The sequence below is a fragment of the Podarcis cretensis genome (genome assembly GCF_951804945.1).
Source record: "Podarcis cretensis genome assembly, chromosome: 3".
Classification (NCBI taxonomy): Eukaryota; Metazoa; Chordata; class Lepidosauria; order Squamata; family Lacertidae; genus Podarcis; species Podarcis cretensis.
Genome location: NC_137172.1, coordinates 18,549,139 through 18,571,405, shown reverse-complemented (window position 1 = coordinate 18,571,405; position 22,267 = coordinate 18,549,139). Strand labels below are relative to the sequence as shown.

General features: G+C 45.1%; 1 protein-coding gene and 1 long non-coding RNA gene across 12 annotated transcripts in view; one reads left to right on the top strand and one right to left on the bottom strand.

The window, feature by feature from the left end:
* LOC307211921 (uncharacterized protein) overlaps positions 1-22,267 on the top strand; it is a 340,964-nt gene that overhangs the window by 34,921 nt on the left and 283,776 nt on the right. For 5 of the 11 annotated variants that reach the window (XR_013836598.1, XR_013836607.1, XR_013836608.1 and 2 more), the window contains exon 2: positions 6,442-6,486. Coding sequence is in view for 2 of the 11 variants with exons in the window: in XM_079969085.1 (XP_079825211.1) it covers positions 6,442-6,486 (45 nt within the window). In the remaining 9 variants the exon portion in view is untranslated. Of the gene's footprint in view, positions 1-6,441; positions 6,487-14,223; positions 14,482-20,706; positions 21,500-22,267 lie in introns of those variants that run through there. The other 6 variants (XR_013836594.1, XR_013836595.1, XR_013836609.1 and 3 more) reach the window with 3 other exon arrangements.
* LOC307211996 lies at positions 11,557-15,094 on the bottom strand. Its single transcript, XR_013836702.1, has 4 exons — positions 14,666-15,094; positions 13,360-13,488; positions 12,395-12,523; positions 11,557-11,668 (listed from the first exon to the last, which is right to left on the bottom strand). It is a non-coding gene; the product is annotated as an uncharacterized lncRNA (long non-coding RNA).

Here is a 22,267-nt window from a genome sequence, read left to right as displayed (position 1 = left end):
ATGATGAAAGGAGCTTTTCAGGTGTGTGGGTGGCAGTACATGGAATGTGGGAAGCAAACTTTTTGATTATGCACATTATTTAATTATTGTTGGCTTGAATAGTTTGTACTTGGTTGGTTTTCCCAAACAGGAGATTGATAACGGGTTAATTTCTTTAAAATCCTTCTTTGTAAATGGGTGTGCTTCAGGGAACCACAAGCTTTTAGGAATGGGAACACCTGAAGTTTATTTAAACCAATTCACTGTTTCACTCATCAGTCCACGTTCTTCCCTTTTCTCACCTTCCCATCCCACACTCTCCTGAACTGCAAGCCCAACTTGACTTGCCCCCTACCTCCTACTGCAAGCTCTGAAGTGACAGGAGCAGGTTTCAACAATTCCAGCCTGCTAGATCACACTATACCAGAGGCCGACTGATATTGTAGGCAAGAAGTGCTAACTGAATGTCTTGTTCATGCCATAAACTTTAAAGCACCCCAGAAAGAACCCTGGGAAATGTAATTCACAGAATAAAAAAATTCCTTCCAGTAGCACCTTGTTGTTGTTGTTTAGTCGTTTAGTCGTGTCCGACTCTTCGTGACCCCCTGGTCCAAAGCACGCCAGGTACTCCTGTCTTCCACTGCCTCCCGCAGTTTGGTCAGACTCATGCTGGTAGCTTCGAGAACACTGTCCAACCATCTCGTCCTCTGTCGTCCCCTTCTCCTTGTGCCCCCCATCTTTCCCAACATCAGGGTCTTTTCCAGGGAGTCTTCTCTTCTCATGAGCTGGCCAAAGTATTGGAGCCTCAGCTTCAGGATCTGTCCTTCCAGTGAGCACTCAGGGCTGATTTCCTTAAGAATGGATAGGTTTGATCTTCTTGCAGTCCATGGGAATCTCAAGAGTCTCCTCCAGCACCATAATTCAAAAGCATCAATTCTTCGGCGATCAGCCTTCTTTATGGTCCAGCTCTCACTTCCATACACCTTAGTGTACGGAATACACCTTAGTAGCACCTTAGAGACCAACTAAGTTTGTTATTGGTATGAGCTTTCGTGTGCATGTATCTGAAGAAGTGCGAATGCACACGAAAGCTCATACCAATGACAAACTTAGTTGGTCTCTAAGGTGCTACTGGAAGGATTTTTTTTTTATTTTGTTTCGACTACAGCAGACCAACACGGCTACCTACCTGTAACTGTAATTCACAGAGCTACAGTTCCCAGCACCCTTAACAAACAACAGTTCCCAGTATTCTTTTGTGGTAGTGGTGGGGGGAAGGGATGTGCTTTAAATGTGTGGTTTGCATGTAGCTTTGAGGAATAAGTTTTTCCAAACCCATGCTCACTCACTAACTTTGAATATGAGACAAACATCACTGTAAACTAACTAACTAACTAACTAACTAACTAACTAACTAACTAACTCTTTTTATCACAAGAATTTCTTCAGCCATCAAATACATATTCCAGAGGGGTTAATTGCATTAGTCTGGAGCAGCTAAAACAATAAAGATTATTGTGCCATTTATTTGTTGATCTTTTAGGATGCAGCACAGCTCTAGTTTTGGCCACTAGAGGGCGTTCTCACTGTTCCATCAATAAATGGTGGCTGTGAGGAGATCAAAAAGATTTCTCCTTTCATTATGCTTGGAAGTAAAATGTATTGATTTCAGCGGAGCTTACTTCCAATTAAACATCCTTAGACTTCTTGCCAAAGGCTACGTACACACTAATGTAGTTTTCCTCGATCCAGAATCATTCACAACATGCCGCTTTCAATCTAGAGAGCCAGTGTGGTGTAGTGGTTAAGAGCGGTAGTCTCGTAATCTGGGGAACCGGGTTTGCGTCCCCGCTCCTCCACATGCAGCTGCTGGGTGACCTTGGGCTTGTCACACTTATCTGAAGTCTTTCAGCCCCACTCACCTCACAGAGTGTTTGTTGTGGGGGAAGAAGGGAAGGGAGAATGTTAGCCGCTTTGAGACTCCTTAAAGGGAGTGAAAGGCGGAATATCAAATCCAAACTCTTCTTCTTCTTCTTCTTAGATTGATTCTAGATCCGTGGTTCCCAATGGGGAAAATTTGATTTTTAAGGGGGGTAATTTGAGAATGAGTTATTAACAGTGAATGGACCTTTTAGGCTTCCTACACATGAATAGGAGTTTACTTTTTGAATAATAAGAATTATATGTTGGGGGAGGTGGGCATCAAGATTTTAGAGATACTTAAGTGGGGCATGGCCAAAAAAATGTTGGGAACCACTGTTCTAGATCCTGCTGATCCTGGGTGGGTGTTGTAATAAACAAAATCTGCCCTTATTCCCTTATGGGGTACCCAAGAGCCCTTATAGAGTCCTTTGTAGGTTCTCCATCGGTAGGAGAAAATAACAGAGGCCAACCAGAGAATATTGAGAAGGGGTGTAACCCAAGACCACCACCCCACCCAAAAGGTGGCCTACAACAGAAATTTGAATGTTGTTTTTTCCTGTCTGCCAGGTTATCTGATAATTCCTTATCTGATTGCCTTTCCTGGTAGTCTGGCCACTCCTTTGAGATGGTGATTACCCAATTCCTGAGACAATGGGAAGGTTCCCTCACCCCCTCCCTCCTTGCAGAGAAAACATTTGGTCAGTTTGGGAGTCAAAATGGTTTCAGGGCGGTCTTTCTGAGGTGCTCCAGACATGTGGTCCCCATATCTGTGTATGTGCTTGGTTGGTACATTTATGAACATTTATTATATATAGAAGACCTTATTTTTTTATTTCAGTGTGGTTATTCGATACACCTGAGAAAACCCTCAGCCTGGTCATTTGATTTGGATACACTCCCCATTCCTGGGACCACCTTATACCTGTTTTGAAATGAACACAGTGCAGGGTAATGCAGAATCAATCTGTAATGAGCTTTTCTCGGACTGAAACCAGTTTCTCAATATGCACTTAAAGGTAAAGGTAAAGGTACCCCTGCCCGTACGGGCCAGTCTTGACAGACTCTGGGGTTGTGCACCCATCTCACTCAAGAGGCCAGGGGCCAGCGCTGTCCAGAGACACTTCCGGGTCACGTGGCCAAACTGACAAAGCTGCATCTGGCGAGCCAGAGCCGCACACGGAAACGCCGTTTACCTTCCCGCTGGTAAGCGGTCCCTATTTATCTATTTGCACCTGGAGGTGCTTTCGAACTGCTAGGTTGGCAGGCGCTGGGACCGAGCAGCGGGAGCGCACCCCGCCGCAGGGATTCGAACCGCCAACCTTTCGATCGGCAAGTCCTAGGTGCTGAGGCTTTAACCCACAGCGCCACCTGCGTCCCCAATATGCACTTAGTAGGGGCAAATAATAATAATAATAATAATAATAATAATAATAATAATAATAATAATATTTATACCCCATCCATATGCGTGGCTTCCAACAAAATATTAAAGGTAAAGGTAAAGGTTAGGTCCAGTCGTGACCAACTCTGGGGTTGCGGCGCTCATCTCGCTTTATTGGCCGAGGGAGCTGGTGTACAGCTTCCGGGTCATGTGGCCAGCAGAACCTTCTGGTGAACCAGAGAAGCGCATGGAAACGTGCGGTACCTATTTATCTACTTGCATTTTGACATGCTTTCGAACTGCTAGGTGGGCAGGAGCAGGGACCGAGCAACGGGAGCTCACCCTGTCACAGGGATTCAAACTGCTGACCTTCTGATTGGCAAGTCCTAGGCTCTGTGGTTTAACCCACAGCGCCACCCGCGTCAACAAAATATTAAAAATACAATAAAACACAAGAGGTCTAGATTGTGTATGGACTGTGTAGGGGGGAAAAACAAGTACAGTGGTGCCCCGCAAGACGAATGCCTCACAAGACGGAAAACCCGCTAGACGAAAGGGTTTTCCATTTTGGAGGTGCTTCACAAAACGAATTTCCTATGGGCTTGCCTCGCAAGACGAAAATGTCTTGCGAGTTCCTGCGGGTTTTTTTTCCTCCCCCCCCTTTTTCTAAGCCACTAAGCCGCTTATCTGCTTATCCGATAAGCCGATAAGCCGTTAAAAGCCGCTAAAAGCCGCTAATAGCGCTAATCCGCTAAGCCATCAATGGGCTTGCTTCGCAAGACGAAAAAACCGCTAGACGAAGAGACTCGCGGAACGGATTAATTTCGTCTTGCGAGTCACCACTGTAAGCCCCTTTCCTTTCTTCACCAGTGTTATCTTACGAAGTGGGCAGGAGACTCTTAGTACTCTTCTGTATCCCTGGATTTCTGAACAAGAGAAGAAGGGTGGTCATGTTCTCCTCTCTTGACAGGGCCAAATGTCTACATGCACACTGTGGAAATTTAGTGTGTGTGTGTGTGTATATATATATATATATATTCGCTCAAGAATCCCCTATAACTTTTCTTTTGCCACCAAGGACTAAAGAAACTACAGTGGTATCTCGGGTTAAGTACTTAATTCGTTCTGGAGGTCCGTACTTAACCTGAAACTGTTCCTAACCTGAAGCACCACTTTAGCTAATGGGGCCTCCCGCTGCTGCCATGCTGCCAGAGCATGATTTCTGTTCTCATCCTGAAGCAAAGTTCTTAACCTGAAGCACTATTTCTGGAGTGCTTAGCGGAGTCTGTAACCTGAAGCGTATGTAACCTGAGGTACCACTGTATCATGGTTTATAAGGCTGAGAATTAGTTTTGGGCCCCTGGTCTGATCTTCATGTGATTAAACCACAGTTTCCTGGTTCTGATGTAAGGAGTAACTGTTGTTTAAACAAACGAAAAAGAATGGTTTAAACCAGTGGTGGCCAAACTTGGCCCTCCAGCTGTTTTGGAACTACAGTTCCCATCATCCCTGACCACTGGTCCTGTTAGCTATGGATGATGGGAGTTGTAGTCCAAAAACAGCTGGAGGGCCAAGTTTGGCCACCACTGGTTTAAACAAACTACAACAGAAGTACTGATACTGGAAGACAAAGGAGTACAGAAAAGGAATGCATCACATCATTCCCAGCCTAATGAACCATGGTTTATTAGGCTGAGATACCTATGTCTGACATGGCCCACAGCCTTAAATAGATTATTGACTGAGACAGAAAATGAGTGTGCTTCTTCAGGGTCTGAATATAGTCATTATTAACACAGAAAACCATGGTGGTAAAGTTTTAACACTTCTTCACAGATGCTTTCAGAAACAGATCAATCTGAGTAAATATTCTCACACACATTGGCTGGTGTCTTTCTTTTTGTGTCATGTTCAGCTCAACCTTGCTGAGCAAACGTGAGGTAACTGGACCCTTCTCTGCTGCTTTAAATCGACTGGTTTAATTTGGTTTCTCCACCCCCCAAAAAAGCTGTATCTGCAGGCTTTGGTGGAAGCAGTGTTTACTGTTTGAAACTGAGGAAATCTGGAACCAAACTCCGAAGGGACCAGCTACTGCCAGAGTAGGGAGATTTAAATCAACGCAGTTTAACTCACTGGGAAGGGAAAAAATATGCTCCTCTGTGAGGTAAAAAGTAAAAATTAAGCTATACGTTTTGTGAAATATGCTTTTAGAAAGGTCTGCTTAATGCTGGCAAGAAAAAGCAGTTTTATGGGACCCCAATCTGACGTGGCAGTGGGGATAGAGTTAGCCCTTTCCCCTTGCATCAATGTGCCACTGCAAATTCTACTCAGCTACTGTTTGTCCTCCCCTCCCTCAAATTGCTTCTTGCAGCAAAAGTGCAAAAAGAATGTGTTCTGTATTTAAACAAACCTTAAAAATAAAAATATTCACGTAACATGTAATTTGACCCAAAGAGTCTGTGCTGTTTGGTTCACAAATTGCCACAATACTATTATATAACCTGTTGGTCATACACCTCAGGCTTGACCTCAAAGAGTCAGGTGTTGTTGTTTTTTATCTGCAGGCATTTCACATCAATTATCAGGGGTGGTGGGAGCTGTAGTCCAGCGACATCTGCAAGGCCACAGGTTCCCCTCTCCTGTTTTAACAGGAAGGAAGGCTTTTACTCAGTATGGCTTAGATTCCTTTTTGAGAAGTGGGGCTGGCTGTGTCTGAAAACTTTTGCCGCCTGGTCCTGTGCCTTTGACAAGAGCACGGTGTGCAGGCCTTAGCAACTGATGTTAATGCTCAGCCCCATGCTGTGAAGAAACTAAAGCTTTTGTTTTTTGCAAATCGAATTGCCACTAAAGACACAGGAGCAGGTCTTTTCGAGAATGGTAGTCCTAATCCAACACAACTGCAATTAATTCAATAAGTACACCTTACTCTGTGCTGGATTAGGGCCTACTAGTGTTAATTTTAAACCAGGGAATTTTTAAGAGAAAGAGGATAATAAAATTTTAATTAAACTTTCTTTTTCTTTTTATGTCCCTCCTGGATTTTTTCCAGCCTTGCTCAAGGAGCATCCGGCCAAGGTCCTTAAACGCTGAAAACCAAGAACACTTAACTACCATTAACTTACTGTTGCTAATTTTGTTTGTTTGTTTCTTCCTGGCAGGGCTTCTTTATCTTCAACAGCAGCACAACAGGAAGACTCTAACAGGTGCGTTTCCCTCTAGTGATGCAACATACTGGCTGATGGTCTCATAGAATCATAGAATCATAGAGTTGGAAGAGACCACAAGGGCCATCGAGTCCAACCCCCTGCCAAGCAGGAAACACCATCAGAGCACTCCTGACATATGGTTGTCAAGCCTCTGCTTAAAGACCTCCAAAGAAGGAGACTCCACCACACTCCTTGGCAGCAAATTCCACTGTCGAACAGCTCTTACTGTCTCCCTTTTGTGCAGCTTAAAGACACAACATCTCTTCTGGAGAAAAGAGCGGGCAGCTCTTAAACGATCACATTTAAGTACAAAGCTTTGGGGAAGCTGTTCCACAGGAGGACTCAGAAGTGCTGTTTATAATGGGTAAAGCTGGTGGAATCTGTCCCAGAAAACTCGGATGCAAATGGCAGTGGTAGACCGGTGGAATTGCACTTTAATGCCATTAATACAAACATGTTCTGTGCTCAGTCTGATTCTTCAAACCCTTGTCGTTGTTCCCCACCGCCCACCGCCTCATTTTCCTTGAAAGCTATCCAGCTTGGCCACAAAACAGCTCGCTAGGCTGTGTAAGGTTTCGTTTAGTAACATACTGAAATAATTATGAAAGGACACTTTCCTGTTTCTTAAACTTTGTCCTTTTTCTTCCTTCACAACTCTGGTGTGGCAGGTTAAGGGAATCCTTATAGAGCCTTTCCTGCCAGCTGGGATTGCTCAGCTGGTAGAGCATGAGACTCAGGGTTGTGGGTTCAAGTTCCGTGCTGGGCAAAAGATTCTTGCATTGCAGGGGGTTGGACTAGATGACCCTCGTGGTCCCTTCCAACTCTGTGATCCTGCGATTCCTGCCGATTGGCAACTAGGCTGTTGCTGCATGCAGCTTCACAGGGCAGGCCCGACCTTCACAACGCCGGTGGAGGTTTAGCCATCAGCTCTAGAAGAGTCAGGAGTCCAAGTGGCAACGTGAATCTTTCTGCAGTGACCTTAAAGGCCAGGATGGCCCCAGATGGCATTGTGGGAGGCTGACCTGCAGCTGTTGTGATTTAGGATTGCTCCTCCACAGATAAATCACCAGAACTCTCGAGATTTACCGGGCTGTCTCTTGGCATATATAAAAAGGTCAGCGCTTTCTTCTCTTGCTAGGGAAATTGCACATCATTCAGGGAATTAACACAAGTTGTTAAAGTGAGCCACCTCTTTTAAGATTGTATGATCTATAAGCACAAGACAGAGCTGTTAACTCATAGGGTATAATTGTTATTAGAATAAGCCATATTATATGGAAGGGACCCTGAGGATCTTCTGGTCCAACTGCCTGCAGTGCAGGAATATGCAGCTGTCCCATATGGGGATTGAACCTGCAACCCTGGTGTTATCATCACCACGTTCCAACCTACGGAGCTATTATGAAAATTTGCAGGTTTAGAGAGCCCAAGGGGGTAGAGTTATGTGGGGAGCGCATTTCACAAGTTGAAAAGAAACACCCAACAGAGGTTGCACCCCGCCATACATTTAAAGCACATGGCTTCCCCTAAAGTTACAGGGAACCAGGCAGAGGGCCTTCTCAGTAGTGGCACCCCCCCGTGGAACGCCCTCCCACCAGATGTCAAAGAGAAAAATAACTACCAGACTTTTAGAAGACATCTGATGGCAGTCCTGTTTAGGGAAGCTTTTAATGTTTAATAGGTTACTGTATTTTAGTGTCTTGTTGGAAGCTGCCCAGAGTGGCTGGGGAAACCCAGCCAGATGGGCGGGGTATAAATAAATTATTATTATTATTATTATTATTATTATTATTATTATTATTATGAATCCTGGGAACTGTAGTTTACACACACCCAACTGCCAGCACCCTTGACAAACTACAGTGATGGGAAAATGCCCTTTGCTTTAGTGCAACGTCAACCCAAAGCAAATCTGAGTGAATGCTCATTACGATAGCCATCATCATCATCTAATCTCCCTGCAAACAAATCGGGATGAATGTTCCACAAACAGGTTGCCTGGAAGCTCCCTAAAACAATATAACAAGAAGGCCTACCTAGCAGGCAGGGAGTTATAAAGCATAGGTGCTGCCACACCTGGGACTTTCTGCAAGTAAAGTGTTGCACCGCTGACGTACGTTCTCTCCCCTGACATCTAATGATACAGTGCACGGATCATGGCCCAGCAGCCAAACTGTACTGCAGGTGTGATAACAAAATCACTCAGCTGAATTTTTTTTTGGGGGGGGGGGAAACGACACACACCCAAGGTTAACTCACAATGGAAAGTTTGGGGATTAATTCCTCCAGATGAAATGCCTCTTTTAATTTGAAGCTACTGGATGACTTAGAAAACCCACAGAGCTCATAAGGAAAGTAAAATGCAGGTTTTCAGATTCTGCAGGCTGTTGCTGCTGACATACTATCACTGTGGGAAATTAGGATCAAAAAGCAAAACCACTAGTACCGCAGGTGCGCTGGGACTGGAAGAGTACAACTAAGCATTAAAATGTCAGTGTCCATATGGCTGAGCATACATCAGTTCATTGTCCAAAGAAAACAACGTCCCCCAGTTTGCCGTGCATCTATGGATATGCCTTAATTATTTTATTTCTTGGATGACATCAGTTTTATGTTCCCTCTGGAATCGCAAGGTCAAAGGCTAGCGTCTCTTCAGCATTAACGCACACATAATATTTTGTCTGAAGAACTGATAGAAGGAAATTAAATACACGGGGCGGCCAAAGTCCCTGGACTTCAGAACTACAAGCCAAAATCATAACGTGGCTCAGAGCTACAATATACCACATCTTGTTGCTACTTCATCTCCCTCCCCAAAACCTTGGCCGTTAGATCAACCCTTTGCTCTCCAAAGCCCCCAACCACATCACCTGTGCCTCTCACTCTCTTAAAGAAAATACACTCCTCAACCTCACCCACCAGGGCTTATCCCAATATCTACAGCAGCTCCATTGATTGCCAAACGTTCCCTTTCTTCTGTGATTTTCCAGTTTCCCCTTCCCAGCTTACCCCCTTCAGTTAACCCACTCCCTCCCCACCCCCAAATCTTGTGTCCCGTTATTCTCTTTGTGCCCTGCAGAATTCTGAGGCCATAACTCTTAAGAACATCGTAAGAGCCTGCTGCATCAGGCCAATGGCCCGTTTAGTCCAGCATCCTGTTCTTACAGCAGCCAATCTGTGAAAACTTGCAAGCATTGCAAGAGTGCAACACTACTCTGCCCACTTGTGATTTCCCAGCAGTTGGGGTTCAGAGTCACGCTGCATCTCACAGTGGAGGTAGAACTTTGCTATTGTGGCTCGTCAGGATCTTCCTTGTAGCTGGGGTGTGTGTGTGTGTGCTGGGGGCAGGGGAAGATTAGGAAAAGGTACATCTTCACTGTCAAGATTGCAGCCAATGCAGATTAACTTAACGTTTCGCTTTAGCTGGGTTATGTGCAGGGCCTTTTGCCCTGAGCACTCTGGTTTTCTTCTCATAGGTCTCACCTCTTGTCTTTCCAAACCACTGACAGACCTTGCCCGTTCCTTTGCTTCGTCTACACCTTTCACGTCCTTCACCTGCCTTTTGTTTTTATTCTGTTTAGAGACCACCCATTGGGGCGGCCCATCAGTGAGGCAAGGTGAAGCCATTTGCCTCAGGCGGCAGATCTGGCTCCCGCCACTGCAATGCCACCGGCCTCACCGGGGCTTTGCCTGCACTGCCGCCATTGTTGTTGCCCACACTGCTTACCTTTTTTTGTTTTAGACAGTAATTTTACCTTACTTTCCAACAGCTCTTTTACAAACGTTGAAATTTCATTACTAAATCCGTTTCTTTTGTCTTTTTTAAATGCATCATTTAATTGGTGATATTGTAGCCAGTCTGTTAATAACTCTCTTATATCTTCAAAGTTCTTTAATTTCAGTTGACTCTCCACCTCCATTAACAGCTCTTTATATGTTGCCCATTTATTTTTTACATTCAATTTTTTCAATAATATTGTTTCAAGTGGGGAAAGCCACCATGGTGTTTTCTGTTCTAGTAAGTTTTTATATTTCTCCCATACACCATAGATTGATTTTCTTACCAAATGGTTAAAAAAAAATCCTTTATGTACTTTTACCTTTTCATACCATAAATATGCATGCCAACCAAATCTGTTATCACGACCCTCCAAATCTAGAACATCAGTGTTTTCTAATGTTATCCATTCCCGAAGCCAACAGAGACAGGATGCCTCGTAGTATAACCTCAAATCTGACATACTGCTTACCTTTGTTCTGAATTATTGGCCTCATGTCGTAAGCCTTAAAACACCCCGATGAATGAAAGGCTTTATAAGATTAGATTGTCTTCCAACTATGAAACCTAGTTCTCAATGAGATGGTAAACCAATACATGAGTTATACCATTTCATCAAGGATGAAGAACTTTCAGGCCTCTCTGTGCAATGCTCTGGACTCCCCTAAGCCACTCCCTTACCCCCAGACCACCCCCCTCACTGGGCTTGGTTCACAGCCTATTCAAGTGTTTTTGCATGGCTGGAACATGTCCTTGAACTATGACAGTGCTCCTTTCTTGCATGGCTGGAATGTAGAGACAATGTAGAGTTGCTCTGCCCATGTTTGGCTCTGGTCCTGTCCATCAGTGCCCGCTCCTCAATGGCTGCCCACAAGGAAATATGGTCCTTGGGCTGAAAAAGTGTTCCGCTCTCCTCCACTGTGCATTAAGCTTCACACAACATAAAAAAAACGCCTTTCACATAGAAAGGGGTGGTAGTTTTCTCCCCTAGTTTTCTATGTGCATGGATTTTTCCCCTGCAGAGAAACATTCAGCAGTGAGACTCTTACCTGTAGTTTGAAGTTGTATTTGTTAGTGGAAACAAGGATTTTGAATATATAAACATTTTGGCTGTTTTCGTACTATTCTATCACATAAACTGTATTGGAAAGTTTTTAATGTTTGATGTTTTAGTATGCTCTGATATATGCTGTGAGCCACCCAGAGTGGCTAGGGAAAGCCATTTGGATGGACAGGGTGTAATAATAATAATAATAATAATAATTTATTAAACAAATTATCACCTTCTGTCTTCTCTCTCTCTCTTTGCAGTATCATATTTATCATCACTTAAAGACGATTTTTTAAATTAAAACTTGTCTTCTGCTTAAGGATGTTAGCCGTGTATTGAAGGAGGATCACCTGGAGGTAAACATAATAATAATAATAATAATAATAATAATAATAATAATAAATGTATTTTGTTTTGCTGAGTGTTGAAGCCACACTCTTTCCTTATGTGTTAACTGTGTTGAGAAAAAATGCCTACGATTTGCACAATATTTTTTCATGGGTACCCTAAGCCTCCCACTTTCCTTTCTCCTGGCTTTTTATGGGCCAACATATGGAGTAATACTGATAGGGTTGTTACCTATCTTGGCAGACTTCTAAGATTTATGTCCTTTTCTTGAACTTTGGCAAAGCTTGAGTAACTTACCCTGCCAGTAATGTAGCACTTAGCTGAACTCAGCTGAGCAAATCTACTTACATGGGTTTTTTAAAAAGTGTATTCCAAGATGTTGCCTTGTTATTCTTATTGTCACTTTCACAAGTAACAGGGATGGTGAATCGATTTTCCCACGTAGGAAAACTATCACAAGCTAGCAGTATAAAAATAACCCACCCTTTAAGGACCTAGGTTTAGAACTGCCTAGAAGTTACTTTTGCCAACTCGAAACTGGCAAAGAAGATAACAACAAGAATATTAAATCAACAAGGCTAAACAGATTACTTCATGTAGAGTGACAGCTGGCCATGAGTGATAACACATGATAATAGCTTGTAAAAAGTCAAGATATGAGCTGAGCAAATATGATTCCAGAGCTACTATCTGAGTCAAGTATTTATGACAGCCTGAGTGAGTAGTACCTGTTCTGGCATAGCTTTGAGGGCTCTGTCCTCTTCTTGAACCTTGGCAGCGCCCGTATAACTTGTCTTGCAAGTTAATGTAGTGCTCAGATGAACAGAACTGAACGCACTGGATTCCAAAGCCACCATCTGACGAAAGAGTTTAATTATAACAGATCAGTTGTTAATAAATAAAAATAAACCAGAGGCCTCTTCTGTGTGTTTAACCTCACAGGCTGCTGTTTGCAATACATGGCCCTTTGATTATGCAGAATCACAATGAACAATTAAAAACCTTTTGTTAGCACAGATCATTCTGTTAATGCATTTGTGATTGTCTTTAACACACACACACACACATGGTGAGGTTGCAACATCGATTCTGTTTGCTAGATTCTTTCAAAAGTGGGATGGAATTATTTGATATCTTTGGACATGAGCCTTTTTCCAGTATTTGCAGTCTTTCACAAACAATGCAATAATGAGTGGAGCTTTTTTCTGTTTGCTCCAATTCTGGCTTGGTGCAGGCATAACACTGCAGATCTTCCAAAAGATGCTGAAGAGGCTTTCAAAGTTCCTCTGTCTTTCCTCATCTCTGGTGTGAATTCTCTGTCCACCACCTTCCTTTGCTGGCTTTTGTGGTGGTTTAGTGTCATATCTTGCACAGTTTTATTAGGAAACTAGCCAAAGAGATAGTGGGACAATTGGAAAACGAGCAAAGAAAGGAAGATGGGAGAATTGCAAGGAACATATTTGTCTGTGTTCACTTCAGATGATGTTGAAGGGGTACACACACCTCAACTATTGTTATTTTCCTGGAAGTCTCTGATGACCCGTCTCTGTTCTATGCCAAGATCATGTCTGACCACATCCTGGAAAACCTTTGAAATGTGTGCTGAGCCCAGGAGTTGGTGACGAAGAGTTGCGTTTGTTATTTGAAGCATTCCTAAAACTTATTCACCACCACGGTTGGCTGAAAATAGTACCTTGTGGTTGCTTCACCATGTTAAAAGAAAAAGCAATGTCAATCAGCTGTGAATTTGCTCCATGAACTTCTTTAGATGCAGTTTTAACTTATATTCTAGGCGATGTCTTTTCTCTGTAGGAGATGTTCTCTGAATGGGGGGAAGAGCAGAACCAATGTCTTGCTGAAGGCACCAGCTGCTTGTTTTCACCACCAGAATAAAACACCAGGTTGTTTTCAACCAGAAACCAGGCAGTGGTAGTGGGAGCCTGGAATCAGCCAGAAGTCAGCTCTAGCAATTCTTTGGTTCGCTGCTGGAAGATATGCATTGTGAGGGTCATGGTACGCAGGAAGCAGGGGATCTGTGAACAGATATCCCAAAGTCATTTAATTTTTCTAAAAGCAGCTGAATCAGGGACAGAAAATTGGGTGGGTGGTGGGTGGGCTGACCCTCTCACCTTGCATGGATTATCTCACATAAATTCACACACCCCTGCCATTCCTTGAAATTGTTGCTAGAATATTTTCCAGGGACGGTCATAGATTTACAGAAGCCACCCCGGTTTCTGATTTGATCCCAGAATGTCCCACTTTTCCTCAAGACATCCCTCTTTTCATCGGAGAAATGTTGGAGGGTAAGCTATTAGAAACTTCAGGATGATGGTTTATTTATATCGGAGGTGCGGGGCGGGGGGAGAGGTTAAAAATGCATCTTCCCAGCTCCATATTCACAATCCAAATCAACACCTTGGAAGAGCTGATCACAGATCTCACTCACTATCTGTAATTTGGCCCTTAGTGGCCTTTACAGGCAGAGTCAGGGATTTGTTCTCAGACTGAGGTAGGAAGTGAGTGGTAGGCCCAAAGCTAGCCCTTACTACCTGTAATGGCCTCTGGATAGCTTTGCATCTGTTTCTGACAGCCAAGACAACATCAATGGGGAAAACGGATTTCTGCTATCCTAACCCATAAGCCTTTTTTGAAGGGTTTAATAATATCATCTGATCTGATCTGGCCTGTTTTGCTTAAGAGGTTTCCTTGCCAGATAGCGCAATTTCCTACAGTTTACTCTTTGGTCAGAGGACAATGGTGTTATCCCTTCAGTCCCAGATTCAGGATCTGCTCTTCAGGGTCTCCCAACAAGGTAATCTCTCAGTAGACCCCAAGATGAATTGCTGCACAGTTCTCATATATTTATTTTGAAGAGTTTTTGGGATTTATTTTACTTTTATTCCTTCCTTCCGAAGGAGCCCAAGATGGCAAACTCAGCAACAGCAATGAAAAGAAAACCAAACATCATTAAAAAAAAATTAAAAAATTATACGAACAGTTATCTCATGGTCACCGCAAACAGTGTCATTCAGCCATCAAACTGAATAAACAGAAATATTTTTAATTTTCTCCTGAAAGTTAGTAATGAGGGAGACAGACACACCTCCCCAGGGAGGACATTCCACAAATGGGGGGCTGTGGCTGAAAAGGCCCCGTCATATGTCAGTAGCAACCCAGGCAGTCCCACCAATGAAACATTGCCCCAATTGTTAAACATCGAAGCTCCCACAAGATGGCAGCTGGCCACTTTGGAAGCCTTGCTTGTTTGTATTTTTTGGTCAGCCCTGAGCCCAGGTCTTCAGCCCCTCAAGGCTACTAAATTGGTTAAGCTCTGAAACAGTAGCTAGAGAAGGATGGACTCAGTAACTGTACTGGTTTAACTGGTCCCCTTATATACGTTTCCCAGAGGAGTGAGGAACATTTTGAATTTACCAAGAAACCACGTCTCTCATTTCAAACTGTAGAGCATGTCTGGGCAGGTCCTTAGGAGCCGCATAACACACAGAGTTAACTGTGCCTATAATTTGCAACTGACCCAAGTAAATTGATACCATGGTATGGTAAGCAGATAAACTCTGAGAACTATTACTTTATTGTAACCCTGTTTCCGTCGCATATTGTCACAGAAATTCACATTAACGTGGATAATAAGCAAGAGACGATTTTTCTGTTATCGACAGCATCCATTATCCCAATAAACGACACCAGGGCCCTCTTGCATTTCCTCTTTATATCCACAACATTTTTACACATGCCTTGCGCATTGCCGTGACATTTCCCTTTTTAAAAGGCCTCTCATGTTTATTTCCAGTGAGTGTTGTGTGACAAAGGAATTCCTCAGTTTTGGCTCTTATCTTCTGTTCTTCCAGCTGCCCAAGCGAATGCCTGCCATAGCAGATGCCCTGGCTGCCTTGCTAGCACATGTCCCAATTCTTTCCGTCTTTATTTATAGCTGACTTTGAAGAACTCTCTGAAACTTGGCATATGTTGAAATTCGTTAAGAGATCTGGAGTGCAGCATGTCGCAGGAACATAGGAAGCTGCCTTATGGTGAATCAAACCATTGGTTCATCTAGCATCAGGCGAGGTGACATGGGGTTCAAACCTGGAGATGCTGGGGTTCAAACCTGGGATGTTCTGCATGCAAAGCCGATGCTCTGCCACTGAGCTATGGCCGAGCTCTATTTCTCTGTTGCACCTGAATCAGGTGTAGCTGGTCCAGGACCTGGATGTTGTGATGGGGCTAGATGATGGCCAATAAGTTGAAGTTGAATCCCAACAAGGCTGAGGCCCTCTGGGTAGGGGATTTCCAGGTCTGGCAAGTAAGTGGTTGTTCCTGTTCGACACAAGATTGCCTTTCCCCTAAAGGAGCAGGGCTGCTCATTGGAACCATCCTTTACTGCCACTCCTTGCTCTGCCCCACCACAGATGCTGGCATCACCATTCAGACTATCCAGAGAAATTTCCTCAACTTCTGGAGCAGAATTGAGTATATTTCACTCTGGATAGTCTGAAAGGTGATGCCGGGGAAAAGAAAATCACCAAAAATCAGTTCCCCTCCCTCATACTGGATTGAAGGCCCTTCAGCGAATAGAAGGGTATCTTGAGGATCAGTCAGGAGTGCGTGCAGGAGCTGGGCCCTGTGACCAGTAGGGCTTTGCAGGACTGGGGCCTTCCTAAATTTGTTCTTTGTTTTTCCTGCCTCGCTGCGTTTGGCTTCTTGCTTCCTGATCCTCAGACCTTGGCTTCTTGACTCCTTGCTTCTCGACCCTCAGACCCTTGACTTTGTGACTCCCTGCTTCCTGACTCTCGGACCCCTGGTTTCTGGACTCTCGTTCCTGCTCCCACCCCGCCATCTTGCTCCCGGTCCCGACGTCCTCAGCCGGGACTAAGATCGCCCGTGACAGGGTCTGTGGTGTTTGTCAAATGAGGAAGGGCCAGCCCTACTATTAGGTATTTGGTGGCAGGCGAAGGCCAGCAGTGGCATTCCACTGAGTGTTCCTCCTGAGCAACCTCAAACATTTCCCTCTGCTTGAAGGAAGGAAATATGTCTGCCACATGCTCTGTCCTGGTCCCCCTAAACTAGCTTGCTGCCTTAGGCACTGAAGTAAAATTCAGCTGCCAGGCCAATCAGCTTCTGTCCATGGAGTGGAGAGGGGGGCATCTTGTCCTTTGCCTCAGGCAGCAATATGTCTGGGGCCGGCCTAGTGAGCTGTGAGAAACAGCAGTTGGACAGTTTGGGGATTTGGAGACATACAGAGCTGTGAATGTGTGAGGAGGCTGAAGGTGAAATAAGTTCTCTCTTTCTGAAACTCTGAGGTGTGGGGTTGGAGCAGAACTGATCCCTTGCAGGAGTTACTGTTTGCCACTGCTTATGCTCTGTTTGTGTATTTTATAAATGAAATATTACAAAGACACCACAACTCTCCGGTTCCATGCAACGGAATCTAAACCTGATAATTCTGCCCTTGGAATTACTCTCTGCTCTGGGAAGCGGGGAGCACATAACAATATTTGAGGGCATTGGCTTACATGCTACTGCGAAGGACAGCTTATTTCCTGCTTGCATTGAGTTGCCTTCTAAGACGATACACAAGCTGGGATTGATTTCATTCTGCGCAACTTTTATTAGTTACAGCTTTTCCCTTCCCCATGCTGAACATTTGCATTCTGGCTGAGACGCCTCTTAGATCTGGTTCACTCATGTCCCGTGGGGCAAGGGATGGAAGGGTCTGTCCATTTCAGTTCTCTCAGTTTCCCATTTTTCCCATCTTAAATTCAGTTCTCTGCAATTCTGCAGTATTTCTTTCTTTACTAATGTATACATTTTTTTGCAAGCAGTTTCCCCCCAAAATAATGCATTTTAACGTTACTTTCACTTATATGCACCCTCTGCCTTAATATATGCTGTTTTATAAACCTTGGTTGTTTGGTGAACTGTACTGCAAAATTTGGATATATTTGGAAGAAATGCTGCATATCAGTTCACATATTGTTTTGTAGGTTTGTCATGTTTCAAAAAGTGAAAATCTGGACACAAAAGTTGTTGGGCTTTTATTGGCAAAGTTGTTGAGCGTTTTTGGTGAAATAAAAAAAGGGGGTTCAGCTACTTTTAATTAAATTTGTCAAATTCTCTTTACGTACTACTGACATGGGTTGCCATACGTATGGATTTTCATGGACATTTCAGCAATTTCCACCCACACACAGTTTATGAGAGTTGAATACAGTGGTACCTCAGGTTACATACGCTTCAGGTTACATACACTTCAGGTTACAGACTCCGCTAACCCAGAAATAGTGCTTCAGGTTAAGAACTTTGCTTCAGCTTAAGAACAGAAATCGTGCTCCGGCGGCGCAGCGGCAGCAGGAGGCCCCATTAGCTAAAGTGGTGCTTCAGTTTAAGAACAGTTTCAGGTTAAGTACGGACCTCCGGAACGAATTAAGTACTTAACCGGAGGTACCACTGTATCAGCTATGTTACATGTAGCAACCCTATTTGGGAAGTGCAAATCTGGTAGATTTCTGCTGACTGACTTACTTTTGTGGTGGATCCTTGCATTGTCAGATTCCTTTATTATTTCATTTTTAAATAGTTTTTATTTACACCATTCTTCAGCCAAAGAAAGGCTCCCAGAATGGCTTACAAATGTAAATAGTAAAACATATCACGGACCCATCCGCAGTGACCCCCCTTCCTGGAAGCAAGGCACGAAGGGGAACAAACCCTGCCCAACTGACCTGGCCATATTGGCTAGTATTCAAATAAACTGATATCAGGAAAGCCCGCCAATCTCCCCCAGCTGGTCTGGGAATTCCCCATGGACGGCTGCCTAGCCCTGACCTTGCTCCCAAGGGCAAGGGCCTGGTGCGACAGGCCGCAATAGCTGCCCGCCCTGTGACCGGGTAAGTCTGAGGGCAGGGACCAAGGTCACATCCACACCGTCCATTTAAAGCACTCTTATACCACTTTAGGATGCGGGTGGCGCTGTGGGTAAAACCACAGAGCCTAGGACTTGCCAATCAGAAGGTTGGCGGTTCGAATCCCAGTGATGGGGTGAGCTCCCGTTGTTCAGTCCGTGCTCCTGCCAACCTAGCAGTTCAAAAGCACATCAAAGTGCAAGTAGATAAATAGGTACCGCTCCGGCGGGAAGGTAAACAGCGTTTCCGTGCACTGCTCTGGTTCACCAGAAGCGGCTTAGTCATGCTGCCCACATGATCCGGAAGCTGTACACCGGCTCCCTCAGCCAGTAAAGCGAGATGAGCGCCGCAACCCCAGAGTCAGCCATGACTGGACCTAATGGTCAGGGGTCCCTTTACCTTTACCTTTACCACTTTGACAGTCATGGCTTCATCCCCAAAGAGCCATGGGAAGTGTAGTTTGTTAAGGGCGCAAATCTCTCAGATCCACAATTCCCAGCACTCTTAAGAAACGCCAGTACCTAGGATACTCCATATTTATTAGAGCTGTGGTTCCTGGTTAGCTGAATACTCTGTTTTTTCAAAAGCCAAGTCTTTTGAAAATGCTGAAATCTCGATGGTAGTTTTTGTTGTGTGAACGGACCAACATTGGGAAACCACTGTATTAAAGTGGTCTAAGAGTGCTTTAATCGGACAGTGCAGATGCGACCTAAAAGAGACACAACACAAAAGGAATTTGGCGGGCAGAGGGAGAAAGCAAACTCAGGCACTGGTGCTTGGTTACATCGTTCTTATAATAATCAGCCGGAAGAGGAAAGAGTCCAAAGGGAGGAGGAGCCAGGTTCTGGCTGGTCTCTCAGGGGACTCAGTGCACATTAAAACACCTTCCTCCGCCACATGCAGAAACTTCTGTGTGGGCAGGGGCTGCTATGCATAAACACCTACACAAATGGGTTGGCCCCACTCATGTGATCTGCCCACTGTGAGGTGGCGTGGCTCACATGAGTGCGACTCACTCACACAGGCATTTTCGGGCCTAGGCTCCTATTCATTCCAAAAGTTCTGTGAGCTGTGGGAAAGGGTGTATTCGCCTTGCTCTCGGCCCTTTGCCGTGTACAGGCCAACACACTGAAAGGAAATATCAGTGATGATCAGAAGAAGGGCAGGAGGCTCCTGTGTTTGTTCCTGACAACACACTCTAACCTGGGTTGCTGCACTTTGATAGCACTTTGCTTCCCACCCACCCCCGCACTTACCATAATGCATTAAGAAATACATCTCGTACTACAATAAGCTCTCTCTTTGTTGCATCTTTTTGTTAAAAGTAATTGGGCAACCTTTTTATAGAATGTTCATCCTGTTAGTTTGCACAAAGTTTTCAGGGGGTGTAGTTGACACTGGCTGCTGTTGATCTGTTTGCAGAGAGGTCAACAAAATCTTATCCCACACTTAGAACCCAGCTATTTGGAAGTGGAAGGAACTCCCATATTACCTGGATCTAGAGGCAGAGGAGGGATGCGGGTGGCGCTGTGGGTTAAACCACAGAGCCTAGGACTTGCCGATCAGAAGGTCGGCAGTTCGAATCCCCGCGACGGGGTGAGCTCCCGTTGCTCGGTCCCTGCTCCTGCCAACCTAGCAGTTCGAAAGCACGTCAAAGTCCAAGTAGATAAATAGGTACCGCTCTGGTGGGAAGGTAAACAGCGTTTCTGTGCGCTGCTCTGGTTCACCAGAAGTGGCTTAGTCATGCTGGCCTCATGACCCGGAAGCTGTACGCCGGCTCCCTCGGCCAATAAAGCGAGATGAGCGCCGCAACCCCAGAGTTGGCCATGACTGGACCTAATGGTCCCTTTACCTTTCGGGGCAGAGGAAGGGGGGCAGTGGAGGTGCCACACCCCGGATGTTATCACTGAGGGGGGTGACATTCAGCGCGCTGCCCACCCGCGACTCCCAAGCCTACCCTGAGCTGTTGGGGGAAGGGGCGGAGCTGCACCGCCTTGCCAGTAGCCTTCCCCCCTTCCCCCTTTGTTTTGACAGCTCGGGGGAGGCTTGGGAGTCGTGGGCGGGCGGCACACTGTTGCTCCCCAATCTCGAGCTGCCTCCTGTGGGGGGAAGCCTCTCCTGAGCTGTCAAAAGGAAGAGGGAAGGAAGTCTGCTGGCAAAGTGACGTGGTTCCCTCCCCACCCAGGAAGCAGCCCCCATAGGCAGCTTGCCTCCTGGGACGCTTGCCCAGCCCCCATGGCCCCACCCCTGGGTGCACTAGCCCTGCCTCTGCCTAGATCGGCAAGAATCTTGCATTCTGGGTTTATTTTTGCCTCTTCTGAATTTTCTCCGGTGTGTTAGCACAGTCCTTTTGATGTGTTCCAAATGGAGTACACAACTGAAGGCCAATAGAAGCATGCTACTTTTTCCCCAGCAGATGAAAACCAAAACCAACAAACAGGATAATCACTGTGTGTATTTGCTAAGAAGATCCTCTTCCCTTCAGGAAATCTTTAAGCATGCACAGAGGTGCTGAGTTGCTCACAACAGCGAATCCTATACATTTCTGTCTGGAAGTCGTAGAATTCCAGCAAAAATTGAAATGGGGGCAGAAAATGCTATTGTTCACCTGCTCGCCCCAATTGCAGCACATAAATCAATCCAGTGAATACGACTGGTATTCACTGTTGTTGCTTTCAGTCTGCAAACAATATGTAATTGATTATGTCCCCCTCCCCTCTCTCTTGCATTGAAATAAAAGGAGTGGAATGATATGATGCAATTAAGTTTTGCAGTTTTGCCGCAGCAGACAGCGAGATGAAGATTGTAGCTTTTGGTGGAAGATGAACTGCAGCAGAGCAGAAACAGTGCTGCGTGTGACGAAAACCGGGAGGAACGGGAAATGATGCCTTCTTACATTGCAACTCAGAAGTAAGTTTAACTGAATTCAATAGGTCTTACTTCCAAGCAGTGAAGTAGGTGGGTACAGGATTGCTACCTGAAATATCTTCAGTTCCCACCTCCACATGTACATAAATAAAGCTTGATGTGAACTCCTCTAGAAAAAGGACAGTGAGGTGCAGCTCATTGCTGCTGCTGTTTCGCATGCATTTACTGCAAGATATCATTTATAATGGGACGCAGGTGGGTTAAAGCCTCAGCGCCTAGGGCTTGCCGATCGAAAGGTCGGCGGTTCGAATCCCTGCGGCGGGGTGCGCTCCCGCTGCTCGGTCCCAGCGCCTGCCAACCTAGCAGTTCGAAAGCACCTCCGGGTGCAAGTAGATAAATAGGGACCGCTTACCAGCGGGAAGGTAAACGGCGTTTCCGTGTGCGGCTCTGGCTCGCCAGAGCAGCGATGTCACGCTGGCCACGTGACCCGGAAGTGTCTCCGGACAGCGCTGGCCCCTGGCCTCTTAAGTGAGATGGGCGCACAACCCCAGAGTCTGTCAAGACTGGCCCGTACGGGCAGGGGTACCTTTACCTTTACCTTTATCATTTATAATGCTATTTCTTCTGACAAGGCATGGAAACTAAGTATACCTGTTTCCATCTGAAAAAGGCTAGGGGTATGTAACAGAATAGTTCATAAAGAGCAATATATAGGAAATAAAAAGCTATTTGGAATGTATATTTATATATGAATTTCCATACCAATTTATTGAAACAAAGGATGTGGTTTCTCTCGAAAGCTAAGCTCGA